The 15876-nt window shown below is 55.0% G+C and overlaps 1 protein-coding gene across 1 annotated transcript; it reads left to right on the top strand.

Moving 5' to 3' along the window:
- Positions 1–5: 5 nt before the first annotated feature.
- Positions 6–12139, top strand: DBF4B (DBF4B-CDC7 kinase regulatory subunit). Its single transcript, XM_062507832.1, has 11 exons — positions 6–116; positions 2443–2634; positions 3986–4036; positions 4645–4714; positions 5543–5613; positions 6292–6328; positions 8242–8284; positions 9114–9230; positions 9394–9520; positions 10137–10246; positions 10746–12139. The coding sequence occupies exons 1-11, from the start codon at positions 6–8 to the stop codon at positions 12082–12084; spliced, it is 2268 nt and encodes a 755-aa protein (XP_062363816.1). The 3' UTR covers positions 12085–12139.
- The last annotated feature ends 3737 nt before the right edge of the window (positions 12140–15876 follow it).

The raw sequence follows: 15876 nt of genomic DNA, 5'->3' as shown, positions 1-15876 counted from the left end.
GGGCTATGGCCGGCACGGCCTACCCTCGGCCCCTCCGCGGACAGTCCTTCTACCTGGACCTGCCGAGCGGCCGCAGCGCCCGAGAGCTGGTGGAGGCCATCGGGCGGCTCGGTGGGGTGAGCGCGGCCGGGGCCTGAGGGAGGCGGAGGCGTCGGGACTGCGGGGTCACTGCCGGTGGAGGGGTCTTGGGGGGGGGGCTCTCGTCCCTTTCCTCCCTTTCCTCCCTCTCCTCCCTCTGCTTGTTTTTAAATGTTTCCCGATGCTCCTGCTTTTCCGGTGAGCCGGGTCCCTGCCCGGGTCTCCCGGCAGCCGGAGCTCTGGGCGCTGGTGGAGGCTGCCCCCATCCCCGCGCTCCGGCCCCTGGGGGTCCCTCCCAGCCCCGCCCGGCTCGGGCCCAGCCTTTCCCTCCATCGTTCCTGGTGCTTCCCTGCGTTCCAGGCTGCGTGGTCCGGCAGCGCTGGTGATCACCACGGGAGCGGACCCCGGCCATGGAGGCGCTTCCAGTCAGGGCTGGTGGTCACTTTGTCCTGGCAGCGCTTCCCAGGGGTGGGAGCTGGCTGCCACTCACAGGGGCACCTCCCAGAGGTGAGAACTGCTTGTGCCCCATCACACAGTGACAAATGGTTTTCTGGCCAGGGGCGCGTTTTCCAGGTGGTTGTGATTCGCGTGTGGTTTCCCCCTCACCGCTGACAGCAGCCTGTGGAAGTTTAATTTTTTTTAGGGAAGTTGTGGGGCTTCCAAAGGGAATTCGCCATAAAGTAAAGAAGGGGGATGCCAGCCAAGGTTCTTATCATACAGCTGTGTGCTTTTTCTCATGGTTTTCCCAGAAAAACCATCTGGACCTTTTTCCTTGCAAGGCTAGCATTTGGGTGGATCCCTGTATCATTCTTCATGACCTCCAGGCTTCCTTGCTGATATTCCTTGACATTCCTCATCAATTCCTTATATCTTGTCACAAAACCCTTCAAAAAGTAGTATCACCCCAGTCCCTCAAGCTGGAGCTGAGTTTGGGGTTGTGCTTGGTTATTCGTCTATCAGTCTCCTTATTACTCTTGCACAGTTTGGTTCTAACAGTTGTTACTATTAGTTTTCAAGCTCTTTAATCTCTCTGCAGTGGTCATCTCATGTAACCTCAAAACTTAAATCCTACAATATACACACAGGTGTAGAATCTTTTAATTCTTGCTAATGCTGTATCCCTTCAGCCCTGATCAGGTGTTGGCTGCACAGACATGTGGGGAAGATGTCTTGCACTGTTTTCCCTTTCAGGACCTTTGTCCTAAACTTGCTGGTTTCTCTCTGCCCTCCCCTCAATGTGCCACCCACACTTGGGACATCTCTTTCCACTGTGTATCCTCAAGTCTGAGAGCCCCATGCTCCCAGCAGACAACAGTTGCTTCTCTACACAGCTGTTGTGTTTCTTGGAAATAATTTTAGACTTTGACTGTCCTTCTGGTTTCTATCAAACACCATCCTGGCTCTCTCTCTAAAATGAGGTCCACTGGCAGTGGAGCTCTCATTGCTCTTGCTTCTGTAGAGATACTGAGCTACACCACAGCCACTGTCTATAATGGCAGCAATATCCAAGCCCAGGTTCTGTGTGTAGTTCAGGACACAGGTAATGCCATCCTGTGGCCTTGGGCTTCCATGTAGCATCTTGAACTTGGCATGGGGCTGGTGACACTCCGGAGTGTTATTTGGATGGGGAGGTTGTGATTTCCTCTCTTCTGTGCTTGCAGGACAGCCTGCAGTGACTCTTGTGGTACTTCACACCCACTTCATGGTTTGTGAATCTCCACCTACAGGTGCAGAGCCAGCTGGTTCAGCAGCTTCGATTTTGGGCTGCCCAGATCTGTATCTTCCTGAGGGCTTCACACCTGAGCCCTGTGACCCTCTGCCTCCTGCACAGATTCTGTGAAGCCAAGTCATTATTGGCTTACAGTACCATAGTGTCCCAACTTCTGGGTTTCCATCTCTTTCTTGGCCTGATAGCTCCTGTGCAAAGGTGTGTTTCCTCTCTGGTCTCATCCTGCCCTGTTCTCAGTGGAACTGCTTGCCCAGTTATTTGCTTTCTCCTTTATTTTCTTAAAACTTGTTATGTTCTCCTGAGGACAGAGCTCCTCCAGGCTGATCCATGATGTCCAGGGCCTTTTCCTCAGATGCTGGAGTTTTTTTGAAAGCACTGTGTGAGGAGTAGGTGGTGATGACAGAGTCGTAGATGTCTGGATCTGAAGTTCTGGTGCCTATTTGCAGTGAATCTCTGGGGCATCACAGGATGTCCTCCTTTTGGAGAGGCAGTGTGGAATGAAAGGAGTAGTATGACTGCTTCTAGCAACCCCTCACTGTGTGGGGGTTGAGCCAGGGGCAGTAGTTCTGTTTAGCAGGGCTCTGTCAGCTCAGGGTCAGACACTTGCAGAGCTGCTCTGTTCTGTCTCACTGCAGGTGACAGAAAGCTTCCTCAGCAAAGAAATCACCTGTGTGGTGTCCAGCAACAGAGAGGCCAAGCGGGGCCAGGCCAGGACTTGGGAGGAGAAGCAGAGCAGCCCAACTGCAGAAGGCACAAAGACCACGAGCTCAGTGCCTGCTGCCCCCAAAGGGAACTCAACCAGACCTCGCCAGAAGCCACCATACACTGTAAGAGCTACAGAGGTTTTAGCCCACAGGGTCTGTAGGGTAGAATCTGGAGCCAGTTTTGGAAGGTGAAGTTGTTCCTGTTCTGAGCAAATGTTCTGTGTGGTTTTTTTTCCCTGCTCTATTCCTGTTTCCCTGGATGTTCCTATTCATACTCTTGTTCCTTGTGTGTGCCATCATTGTCTACTCAAATATGCATGTCACAGCTTTGGGCTGTAATCAAGGAAATCTGCTGGAATGGCAGAAGAGCTGGAGGCCTTGGCTGGCTTCCTGAGGGAACAGGCAGAGGTGTGGTGAGAAAAGCTGGGGAAATGTAGACCAGAGAAAACCACTGCACTCTTTGGGTATTCACACACACAGGGCAAGGCTCCTGTACCCTGGGAGGAGATCCATGAGGGCCTCCTGTGGGAAGGGGCTTCTCCTGGTCCCATTTACCTGTTGAAGCTGGGCTTTCTGCTCACAGATGCTTGTGGCCAAACTTCAACATCCCACCTTGAATGCAGTGTCTGCTGGAAGCTGCGACTGGGGAAAGGCAGCTGCCCCAGTTGGGGTCTGGGGAATCTGCCAGCTGGAGCTGAATCACCTGCAGTGGGAAACCTGAGCTGCAGAGGTTTGTCCCAGTTTTTGTCCCCTGTCCTGGCTCCCAGCATTGCCCCTTGTCTTACAAAGAGCTGAACCAATCTGCTGAGACCATTGGCTTGAAAATAAGGCTTCATTCCCAGGATGTTCCAAACCCTGGCCAGCATGTTGGGATGCCTGGAGAACAGGAGGCTCAGGGGGACCTGATCTGTCTGACAATTCCCTGACAGATGGGGCTCGGTCACTTCTCCTGGGTAACAAGTGACAGGACAAGAGAAAACAGCCTCAAGTTGTGCTAGGCAGGTTTAGATTGGATGTTAGGGAAAGCTCCTTCATGGAAAGGGTTGTCCAGCCATGGCATAGCTGCCCAGGGTAGTGGTGGAGTCCCCATCCCTGGAGGGATTTAAAAACCTGTGTGGATGTGGCACTTGAAGGCATGGGTCAGTGGTGACCTTGGCCATGCTGGAGAAGGGTTGGGCTTGATGCCCTTACAGGGCTTTTTTAGCCTGAACAATTCCATGATACAGCAGGCAGTTTCTAAGCTAAATTGCTGCTTCCTCTTGGCTCACTCTGGAGCTTTCATTTTCCTGCTGGTCAATAATTCCAAGCCTTGGCTGGTGCTGCTGGTGCAGTTGAGTGGTCCTCTCTGCAGTTTGCATTCCCTGGACAGGCTCTCTCCTCCGGCAGAGATGAGCCCAGCAGAGTGTGGGGATCCCCAGGTATTGTTACTCTCCAGCTCTTTGCCATGAGCTGCTCATGTCTCCTCTCTCCACAGGCACTGCTGAGCCGGGGGAAGGAGCTGCTGCACAAGGCCATGAAGAACCAGGTGAGCAGCCTTGGATGGGCTCTGCTGGGGCTGGGTGTGCTCAGAGTTCTGCTAAGCAGAGCAGAACCAGTGCCAGCCTTCCTGCAGAGCCCCTGCCCTGCTGACAGAGCAGATCCTGGGACTGGGAAAGGCACAAAGCAGTTGTTTGTGGCCTGCAGAATGTTGTGTAGTGCTCCTGCTCTTTATGGAGCCATGTCATCCAGTGTTGTACCTCTAAGGCCTGTCCCAGCCATCTGACTGCTCAGTACAAGAGAATTATTAACACAAGGCCTGTTGTTAGATGGATTTTCAGCCTAAGAAGAAATAAAGCAGTTTAGCTGGGGCAAAAGGCTCCCCTGCAGTCCTTTCCCTGAGGTCACAAGTAGCCAGATAAATCTCAATGCTCACTTAGAAGCTCATGCTGTAGCAGGGATTAAGCGTTTGCCTGAGATGCTGCTGTTTATTTGGGATGGATAAAGCAGGAGTTGGATCTTTTACTGCTGTGCCCTGATTTTAATAACAAGCCATGCAGTGCTCTGTCAGTTGGGCAGCAGGAAGGGCCCTGAGCTCAGTTTAGACCTGCACGTGGCCGTGCTTTGAGCTGTGCTTTGCCAAACCTCTCTGTACAGGACACCTGCAGTGGCAGCAGCATCCTCGCCAACGCTCGCCTGTGGGGAGTCCAGATCCTGCATGTGGATGGTATCCTTCTCTGTGGGCTGCAAGGAGGCTGCTGGTAATGAGGCATTTTGGAGACAGGTGGAACAGAAATGATGTAAGGAGAGTAGAACAGAAGGAAGAAATTGCAAGCAAATATCCTGGAGTGATGCCATCCTGGCCGAGGCCAGGTCTGCCCTCAAACTCCAGATTTGTGTGTACAGAACGTGCTACTGTCACATTTGCAGCTGCAAACACAGGGCACATTGTAATGTACTGAAGGTGGAACATTAGGAAATGTCAATATCTTGGTCAGTACATCAATTTGTTCCAAAAAGACCGTTTTTACTAATTAACTTAGAAGTTTAATTGTGATAAGGGCAGAATTTGGTCAGGTTTAATGAGGAAGCACTGGTGTTTGAGGACCTGTTCTGGAAGGCACCTCCCATCCCCATGATGGATGGGGAGGGGGTGATAGGAAAGACAAATGGAGGAACTCTGATACTAATAATAGGTCTGGAGTAAAAGGTTCTGAGTGTCTGATGACAGTGACATACAGCTGTGGCTGAGCCTGTCTGGATCTCTGGGGCTGCCAGAGCTCAGGCTCTGCTCTGTGTGCTGTCGAGCTCCTGCCAGTGTCTCCTTCCTGCAGAGCTCCAGCAGCCTCCAGCTCTGCTAGAGAGGAAACTGGGGGGGGGGTTGTCCCTCAAAATGTTCTCTTGGCTTCACCCTGGACCATTCCCTGGGGGAGATGCTCTGCCAGGGGCTGCAGGCTCCAGCTTTTCCTGGTGCTATGGGGGGTGTGCTGCAGTCTGAGGGGAGCAGCTCCCTTCCCTGCATGAGCTTTGGCTCTTTGACATCCCACCTGCACAGAAATGTTGTCCTATGCCCAGCAGCTGCTGCGAGCCATCTCAGGAGCAAGGAAGCAGTGCCAGAAGACAGAGGTAACAACTTAACTGCAGCCAAGTTCAGGAGTTCAGGATTCCTGGGCAGCTTTGAACAGTTCTTGTAGCAACTTCAGTGCCAGTGGGCCAATCAAGGGGGTGCTGGATCCAATCTTGTGCTTGTGTTAGTGATGGAGATTAAGGAAATTCAAATAATTTTTCCTTTTATAAAGCTGAGGGTAAATACAGATCAGAATGAGTCATCCATAGCACAGCTAATGCTGACTTGGACCATAAGGGGCTAAGGGTCATGGCTTAAGTTGCCATGCCCCAGATGGTAACTCAGCCCCATATAGCCACCCTCTAGGATGCCCCTGGGGTGGGGAGAGAACTGAGAGAGAAAAAGTGAGAAAGCTCGTGAACTGAGATAAAGATTATTTAGTAGGGAAACCAAAGCAACATGACGATGATGTGGCTGGTACACTAGCTCACCAAAGGGTTGGTTAATGCATTGGAGAGTTTGGGGGAAGGTGGGATGTAAGGACAGGGCATGGCAGCCTTTAGGCTAGGTTGTATTTCAGCTAACCCTGGGGAACTTGGGAGATAAAATGAGGGGAGGTACTCTAGTTGGTACAGGAGCTCTGAAGTGGTGGATGGGGCTGCTGCTGCTCTAGGATCAGTAACTGCAGCTCTGGTTGTGCTGCTCCCATGCTGAATATGTCCCTTTTTTTCCTCTAGGTGAAATGCCCTGCCTCCAGATCCAAAATTCATAAAGGTAGGCCTGGAAGTTGTGCTGCTGTTTTTGCTCAGATGTGGAGCTGCTTGGAGAAACCTCATTTAGAATTTGAAATACATCAAAACCTTTGGCAATCCCAAAATAGTCCAACTCTTTAGGCAAGTTCCCCTTGAATGGGTTCTGTTACTCCTTGTTGGAGTCTGACTGCAACCTCCCAGGACAGCTGAGGACCTCTGATTTCACACTGTGTTTAAAAATCCTAAAACCCTTTACTGCCAGCTCCCAGAATCCCAAGGCACCTGAGAGCAGTGCTGGTGCACATTGAATCCAGCAGCTTAAAGGAGGTTTTGAGGAATAAATGCATCCTGCAGAGAAGAGCGTGTTCCTCCCAGCCCACTCACTTCTGTTGGGCTGAGATGTGCTGCTGAGACACCGATCTGGGGATGGCACTTCCCAGGGAGGAGGGAGGGGGAGCAGCCAGGTTCTCATCTGCAATTAGACAGGAGCCAATTGTGCTGCTGAAATTGGCACTGGTGACGTCGGTTGATCTGCGACTTGTTTGACTCCAACATCGGAGAGCGAATGCTCGGGAATGGTTTGGTGCAGATGCTGACCTGGATTGTGTACAAGACACTTGGGAGTTATTTCCCAAACTGGGGTGGGGGAAGGTGCTCATGAAGCTGCTGTATGTGGCAGATTGTGCCTGCAAGCTCTGAGATCTGTGCTGGGCACACTCTGAGCCTGGCCCGGGGTCTCACAGTGCCATCGGAGCTATTTGTCACTGGCAGGACTGCTCAGAACACACCCATCTGAGGTGGATCTGGGGCTTGCACGTGGCCTCTGTCTCAGAAGTGCTGAGCATTTGGCAGTGTTTACATGGGAAAAACTTAATCCTGTACTGAAATAGCAGCTTCAGTGACGTAGCAGCATATTTGAGGCAAGCAGAGGGTGAGGCTGGTGAGGACAGGTGGGCTCAGCTTTTCTGGGGAAGGAGGGTGAAATATCTTTGGAAAAAAAGCACTGAGTGCTAGGATCACAAGAAAACAAAACTCCTTGCCCTTCAGAGGCCATGAGGGAGGCAGGAGAGGCTTGGTTTCAGGGTCAGGCAGATACTCTGTGGGAACACCTTGGTGTTTATTTGTTTTTTAGCCAGATCAGGACTCTGGTTTCCAAGGTGAGTGGAATGTGAGTGGAATGTACCTGCAGGACAGAAGGGACCTTGGAACCTCTCCTCCCATCCTGGCTCTGAAAGCCTTTTCCCTCAATGCACTGCTGAGACTCTTTTGCTCTCTTCATCTCTTTCATGCCTCTGTAGGAAGCAAAGCTGCTGTTTGCCCTCCTCAGGAACTGAGCAGAGGCCAGATACTGCTCTCGAGTAGTGTCCTGATGCCAGGCTTGGCTGGGCAGCACCTTGGTTTGTCTCCAGCATCTCTTGCTGCTTTGACATCAGCATCCTGGCCTGAGCCAGGGTGAAGAGCCAGGTTCTGCACTTGAGGCAGGGTGAATGGAGGAAAAGGTGCTGGAAGTTGTTGCAGAGCTCTGAGCCAGTGCAGCAGCCACTGCAGTTCCTGAGTTCACCTCTCATATTTATTGGCACATTGTGGGGGGGTTGTGTGACAATTTTTGGGATTGGAGTCAGAAGGCTCGGGGTTAGGCCAGTGGCTTTAAGACTGAGAAGGTATTAAAGATATGAGGAGATAGCTGAATATTCTTTAAAAGGTGAACGTGTCCCATGGTTGAGCTGCCTGGGGTTTGGTCACCCTGCTGCACACTTGGGGCCAGGGCTGTTGAAGATCACCTAGAGAGCAGTTTCAGCTGTGCTTGGCCACCACTTGGCATTCACCAATGCCAAAAGTTCTGATGCACTCAGCTCTGGAGCCCAGTTCTACTGGGGAATGAGTGATTAAGTAGGGAATTTGGCCAGGAAAACTAACCAGGTTTCTCTCTGGCAGGAAAACTGAAGCCCCCTTTTCTGAAAGTTGAAGACCAGAGCAGGTAAATTCTAAATATCCCACCCTAAAACCCTGGGGTCTCTCCTTCACTGGTTTAATTCCAAGGGACTGTTCTGCCCATGAGGCAGAGTCTGGCTTCTGTGCAGACCCTGTTCCACACTGGGAAGTTGACTCCCTCCTAGAGGGAGGCAGATGGAGTTTAGAGAAACAATCCAGGTGTCTTATGTGTCAGGGAGAAAAAAGGTGTTAAATGAGACTTGACAGCAGTTTGCCTCCTTGCTCAGATTCCGTGTGTGATCCTCAGCAGGTCACTTAATCCACCCAAGCCCTCGGAAGTGAGGAGTGAGATTGAAGCACAGGAGGTCAGGGCCTGTAACTTGATGATAGCCTTGGGCACAGGGGACCTGATCCCTGTGGTGTTTCTGAGGAGTCTGTAACTCTACCAGCATCCACAGGGCCAGTTAATTATTCCAAAGCAACATTTAAGGCATCTCAATTAAGAGTCAAATATTGGGGTATGCATGTTGGATGCAATGAAATGTGAAGGGAGAGATGTGGCCTGGGAATCAAAAACCTCCTGTGCTGTGTGGGGTAGCTGGAAATACTGCACTGCTCTGCCCTGGGGCAAAAGGTGGAATTTGGGCTGAGCAGGCAAACTCCTTCTGTCCAAAAAATTCCCCATTGGGGCTGTTACTGGGAGCTGAGTTTAACACTTTGAGTGAGCTGGAATTCTGGTACAACAGTGGGAGAGTACTGAGCAGCATCTCATCATAAATGAGGTGGCACCTTGAGCCCTTCCAGGCTACTAAGGGATAGCTCTGAAGCCTTGCCAGCACTGCCATGAATCTGATGATCTGATCTGCTGTTTTCAGGCAATTCCGGCCCTTCCATCACCAGTTCCAAAGCTTTCCTGACCTCAACTTCTTGGCACCCAAAAGCTCCAGCCCATTTGAGCCTCTGAAAAGCCTCTCCAATTCCTGCCAAGCCAGGTAGGCTGTAGCTCCTTCTGTCAAAGTGTTTAACCCCACTCCTGCTCTCTGATGGTTCCTGGGATCTGGGAACGACCTGCCTTTAGCTGTGGGCACAAGGAGCCCTGTGCTGGGTCCCTGCTGGTGCTGCCAGGCAGGGTGACCCCCATGCTGTCCCTTGCAGGGGTGCTGAGGGCTGTGCCCTGCACAGTGCCATGGGGAAGAGTCCCCGCTCCACACACATCACCGTGCCCAGGAAAAGGAGAGGGTTTTGTGAGTGCTGCCAAGAGACCTTTGAAGAGCTGCAGAAGGTAAAGGTTCCCCTGGGACCTGGTTCCTTGCAAGACTTACGGGGGGCACTCAGAGGCTTTGTTAATCACGTCATGTTAGCACTACAAGCTCCTTTGGGAGGAGTTGCTGTATCCATCAGGGTCTGCCTCTGAGATGGGAGTATGGCATATCTGTGTGCCCATGCCAGGTCAGAGCACGGTGGGCCTGAAGGTCGGCACACAACATGCTCCTCTCTTGGGATGCAAGAGCCTCAAGGATCATCCTATTACATGATCCATAAGGTGAAGAGGCTGCTCCATGGCAGCCATGGGGCACAGGAGGATTGAAAAGGTGGGAGGAGGTGTTTTTATTGCCTGGAAGGTGCCAAGCAAGGGGGCTTACAGCTGTTAGTGCCAGACAGTGGTGGTGGAGTCTATTTCCTGCTGCTGGGGAGGCTGTGGTTGCTCTTGGATCCAGACACAGCCTCCTCATCAGCAGGAGCAGGGATCAGGGCACTCTGTGTGTTCCCAAACCTGCCAGTCATTGGCTCTGTGCCTTTGCGCTCTGGTCTGTTAGGCTGTGGGAAGTGCCTGTTATTGCAAATTCCCCTCCTGGCAAAGCTCGAGGTGTTGTTAAAGGGCCTCTGCCACCTTCCAGCATCTCCAGAGCCCCCAGCACCAGCGCTTTGCCCGGGACAGCTCCCAGTACATCCCTGTGGATCGTGTCATCTCCCAGCTCACCAGCAGCTTTGAGGAGTGGTCAGCCAGGTAAGTCTGGGAATCTGGGAACTCCTGGAGCCCAAAGGCAGCAGGGTGCTGCATGGCACGTTCATGGAATGGGTCCCTGTGCCTGGGAGTCAGAGGCTGAAGCAGAACCAACTTGGCACCTGCCAGGCAAAGCTTAGACAAACTGTGGGAGATGCTCCTGCATTTCCATGGGTTTTCTCCTTCAGGAACTCCCCACGGACTCCTAGTGCCTCCTAAACTAGAAAGGGCAGCTGAGCCCACCTCTTTTGTTCCTGTGTCTGACTCAAACCCTGCTGCTCTGTAGCCCCCCTGTGCCTGGGCACTGGGCTGAGGAGGCTGAGACCCCTTGTGCTTCCCATCTCTGCCAGGAGCAGAGACATTCTGAGCCTCACCAGGCTGAAAGTGCTTCCCTGTTCCTGAACAAGGGTTGCAAACACCCTGCACTGCAGGAGAGGCACTGTCTCCCTGGGGAGGGGGTGTTACTGGGGCTGGGTGAGCATTAACTGATGGTTCCTTTCAGGGTGCCCTGGTCTTGCCTGGCAGATGAACATGTAGTGCCTCAAGCACACAGCACTGGAGGAATCAAGCTGCTGCCAGCAGGGCTGGGAAAGGAAGGGGAGCAGCCTGAGCAGAATGCTGTGGAACTGGGAAAAGATACAGAGCTGGATCATAGCCTGAAAACCAAGGGATGTTCCCCCTTCCTGCCCAGGGACAGGGTCAGAGATCCCAGAGGAGGAGGGAGCTTGTCAAAGCACAGCTCCGTGCAGCTGCCCAGGGGAGCAGGGCTCAGCAGAGGGATCTGTGCTGCCCATGGCACCGTGGGGGAGCCTGGGCTAGGGGCTTCAGATTTAGGCTTGGCTCCTGAGCTGGGCCAGGGGCCTCGTGCAACACCCACTCCTGTCAGGGAGGCAATGGCTTCTTCATTTGAACCTCATGCACAGCCTGGGTCTGTCAGCCACCCTCCCCAAGCACAGCCTGCCTCCAGGAAGCGCCAGCTGTGCTCTGGACAGAGCTCCCAGGTGGGAAAGAGGCCAAGGCTGGAGCTGAGTTTTGGCCTCTCCCCTGTGGGTGAGCAGACGGAGCTGCTGGGTGGTGGGATGGGGGCACAGGGTGCAGGGCAGGTGTCTGAGCCAGGCCTGCCCCTGGGCACAGAGATCTCCAACAGCCCTCACAGATCCCTTGCATTGGCTCTGTGCCTGTGTGAGAACCCTGGAGACCCTGTATGCCAGCCGGGATCCCTGGAAGCTGTGGCTGCAGGTTTTAATGCTGGGGTTGTCACCAGCAGCGAGCATGGCTGGAGCAGGGACAGATCCAAAGGGAAGCAGCGAGGAGGGGACAGTGACAGCACACCTAGGAATGGGAACCCACCTGGTCTGGAGAGCACAGCCAGCAGGACCAGCTGCCCTGCTGGCTGCCTGCCCTCTGCCTCACTGCCTGGGGCTGAAGCCAGATGTTGCTGTGCACTCTGTGTCAGGGCAGCAGAAGAAGCAGCCCCTGGAGCTCCTGCCATCTCCAGGCAGGGCACAGAGCAGGCACAGAGCCTCCTCCCGCCTGCTCCCCAGAGCCCAGAGGCTGCTCACAGCTTCAGCAGGAGGAGCTCCTTGGAGTCAGACTGGGATGTGCAGCTGCTCCCCAGCCATGCAGGTGTCCAGGGCCACAGGATTCCAGCTGTGGACAGGAGCTTGCTCCAGCAGACACACATCACTGTGAGGGACAGCGGGTACGAGTCTCAGCTCTGCTTAGTGCTGAAGGAATCAGAGCTGGCCTGGGCAGGCCAAGAGGACAAGAACTGCAGGAAATGCTGCACAGATAACAGAGGAGCCTCTTTGCCCATATTTGGGACATTGTTTGGCAGCTAAAACCACCTCGAGGCTGCTCTCTGGAGCTTTGGTGGGAGCTGAGAAGGGGCTGGGAAGGGATTTACCAAGGCACCCTCTGTGTCAGCACCAGGAGGCATATCCAGGAGTAAGGACAGCAGCTCTTCTGTTGGGAATGAATGGAGATGCAGTGGCTTTGCTGTCTTTGGCCATGATCTTCCCTATTCTCTGCTGGCCGCATCTAGAGCCAGCAGCTTCCTCTAACTGTTCACAAGCTGCTGACACAGTGGTGCCTCTGGAAGTCTCTCTCCAATGGCAATGTGTTCTTTGCCCTTCCAGAGAGAGAGCAGAGCCTGCTCCTCCTCTCACATGGTCCCCAGAGCTGCAAAGACTTAGGAGAGGTGGGTTGTGGGGATGAGATTGGTGTTCTTTGTGTGGTCTGGGGATTGTCTTTGAGTATTTTCAGGTACTTTTAAATTGCTTTGGGTTTTTATTTTTTTTTACAAACTTTTGAATTTTGAAATAAAATGGAGGGATGAGATCCTGCTCTGCCTTACTGTAGATGGAATGTGTCTGGGAGCAGAAGAGCAGCAGGGGTTGGGTGAAGGAAGCTTTGCTGGAAGGTATCTGTGGGCAGTGGGTGCCACAATGAAGGGGGCACAGCAGTTTGTCCAGCCCCAGAACATCGCCCTGCCTGGGGTTTGGCTGAGGAGTGGGGTCAGCAGGTACTGGGAAGTTGTCGTATACCCAGCGCAGGGGTGGTGCCCAGCAAAGAGGGGTGTGGAGAGACTGGAGAGCAGTTGGTAGGAACCTGTTGACGTCTCCTGATCATGGGGCCAAGGGATGGAGGGCAGTGATGGGTTGGGCTGGTTAAGATGTCCTGGAGTGTCCAAAAGCAGCCTGTGGCTTCTTGTAGGGCAGTTCCAAGCAGAATAAAGCCAACTTTTCTGTGGTGCCAGGTGTCGAGCTTCTCCCAGGTGCAGGTTAGGAAAAGAAATGGCTCAGGAGGGTGGGACAGCCCTGAGCCAGGCACCCAGAGGAGTGGGGTCTGTCTGTTCTGGGAGATGCTCAGTCATTGAGTAAAGGACAGCACTCCCTCCTGCATTCCAGGCTCGAAGAGAGGGCTTGAAGTGGGATCATGTAGTGGGAGCAGGGACTTTGGACACACGAGGTTTCAGAGGTTCCTCCTGAGCTAAATCCTTCTCCAGTGCAACAGCCAAACTCCAGTTCTTTACCTGCTGCAGCCCCTGTAATAAAGGGCTGATCAAAACTGGGACATGAGCTGAACCCCACTGGGCTTGGGGTTCTGCCAGGGAGATGGCCCTGCAGCCACAGGCTGCTCCAGCAGGAAGGTGATCCCTGGAAGAGAGGGACAGAGGGGCTTGGAGCACCAACCAGCCGCTGTCCTGGTGTGCTCGGCCTCCTGGAGGGAGTGAGCAGTACTGTACCCCGCAGACAGCAAAGAGGGTGCCCTGGGGACAGAGGAATGGCCTCTCCAGGCCCTTGGCCTGTGTGACCAGAGCCCCAGGGTGACCCCCGTGGGACTGGGATACCTCATGGTAGTGAGCTGACTTGGGAATTAGCAGTTGTCTTTCACCAGGCCTGGCCCTTCCAGGGAGGGGAGAGGGACCCCCTGCCCCCTCCTGGTGCTGACCAGTGCCTTACCCCATGGAGCCCCTGGTCTGGGAGACTAAAGCAGCTGCTTCCTGGCCCCTTGGGGGCCCTGTAGGCTTTGGATCAGGTGTTCAGACTGGAGAGACTGAATCTTGGAATGGTTTGGCAGCTCCTCCCTTTGTTGCATGGAGGAAGAGGAAGGTCCAAGGGCTGCAGGTCCCAGTTTGGAAGCCCTGCCTGCCCCATGCTGATCTGCCTCAAAAGGACCATTTCCAGCCGGGAACCCCCTGAGAGTGGCTGAGAAGGTGCTTCTGGAGCCTGTCCCTGTGTGTGAGTGCCAGCCCCATCACATGGCGTGGGGGGACTTTGAGCCCCCCGAGTCTGAGCATGACCCTCAGCACATCCTCTGCTCAAACCAGGCTGAGATGCAGCTGCCTTTCAGGTTTCAGTTCCTGACAGCTCTGCCAGTGCTGGGGATAATGGACTGAGCTGCAGACGGACTTGTTGGAGTGGTAACACAAAATGGGCCAAAAAGTTCCAAAAAGGTTGTCCTGGAGGAGGATGAACTGGAAGTTCAGGGGCCCCAGCTTGCTCTTTTGGGGGAGCTCCAGGCCCTTCCCAAGGCAGCTGACTTTTGGGATGTTCTGGGGCCACTGAAGCGCCTGTATCCTCCCCTGTCTGGAATACGTGGTGACTCAGCTGAGCCCCTGTCCCCCTCAGACACAGGCAGAAGTTGCCTATTGCCCTCCACGGGGAGCCTGAGCACCTGCCCAGGGATGGCCCCAGGCATCCCCAGAAGGAAGAGCTGAGGCTGGTGGTCTCCAGGTCTGTGTCCCACCCTCAGTCCTGAGGGAATAATCCCCACTCCGTGATGGTTGGTTCATCCATCACCTGAGGCTGGAGCCTCTGTGCCCTCCAGGAGAGCCCCTCCTGGGGGTGCCTGTGCTGTGCTGCCTCCTCCATGAGCTGTGTCACCCTCCATGCTGCTCCCCTCTGGTCCCACTGTAACAAAACAATCGGGAATTTACTGGGGGTTGTCTCCCTAAAATTGTTCTGTTACCACCAAGGGGGAACGCAGCCTTGCAGCTCCCCCAAAATCAGAGCAGAGAGGGACTCCTGGTTCTGTTGCTTCCTGAGGGTGGGGACCCACAGAACCCGAGGGTGACATCACCCACTGGGGATGCTCCAGAACCACCCCATGTCCCCTGTGCTGTGAGCACCAGCACTACCTGGTTTCAGCACTATCCCCTTGGAACCCCCAGCTCCATCTACAGCCAGGCTCCCACAGCCAACACCAGCCCTGGCACCAGGCAGGGACTCAGTTCCAGCTGCAAGGGTAGTGCTGGTTGGGGGCTTCAGTGCCAGCTGGGGGGCTCTGATTATGGTGTGGGTCCTGGTACTGGTTGGAAGCACCAGGACAATCTCTAGGATCTCTGGGACTGGCTGGGAACCACCTGGGGACTGGGAGCTAGTCAGGGACTCGGTACCAGCTATGGGGAACATGGTACAGGCTGGGGGCCTCCAATCCCAGCTGGAGGCCCTGTACTTGCTGGGGAGCCTAGTACTGCTGTTGGGACTGCCTGGAGGGGCTGCTACTGATGTGGGGGTCCTGCACCGGCTCGGGGGGTGGGGGGACAGCAGTGGCTGAGGGGGGCTTGATTCTGTCTCGAGGTTCCAGACCTCGGGAGGCCAATATTGACTGAGAAGTTCTTGTACTGGTGTTCTTGTCCTGGGTGGGTGCGGGGGGGTCTGATCCTGGCTAGGAGGGATCTGGCACTGGCTGCTCCACTCCAGTCCCTGCTGGTGCGGGGTGCCCCGCACCGGCCCGGGGCTCCGGTATCATTCCGGGGGATGATGCGGCCGGGAGCTCCGGTATCGGCCGGGGGTGCTGCCGGCCCGGGGGTGATGCCAGCGGGGCTCCGGTGCTGCAGTGCCGCGGGTGCCAGCGGCGCTGCGGCAGCCGGGGCGGGGAGGGTGGAAGGGGCCGGTACCGGGGGCGGCGGGGCCGGGCGGGGCGGGGCGGGCCCGGGGCGGCGCTGCCGGTGCCGCTGCCGGCGCTGCCGGTGCCGGTGCCGGTCCGGTCCGGCGGGCCCGGGGCCGCGTGCGGGCGGGGCGGGGGCGGCGCTGCCGGCCCGGCCCGGGGCGGGGGGGCCGGACGGGACGGTGACGGTCCCCGGCGCGGCGGGCCCGGCGCGGCCGCTGGCGGAGCATGAGGGAGCC

The sequence above is a fragment of the Cinclus cinclus genome, chromosome 24 (assembly GCF_963662255.1).
Source record: "Cinclus cinclus chromosome 24, bCinCin1.1, whole genome shotgun sequence".
NCBI classification, from domain to species: domain Eukaryota; kingdom Metazoa; phylum Chordata; class Aves; order Passeriformes; family Cinclidae; genus Cinclus; species Cinclus cinclus.
The sequence above is the reverse complement of the archived record's forward strand: the minus strand, read 5'-3'. Positions and strand labels throughout refer to the sequence as shown.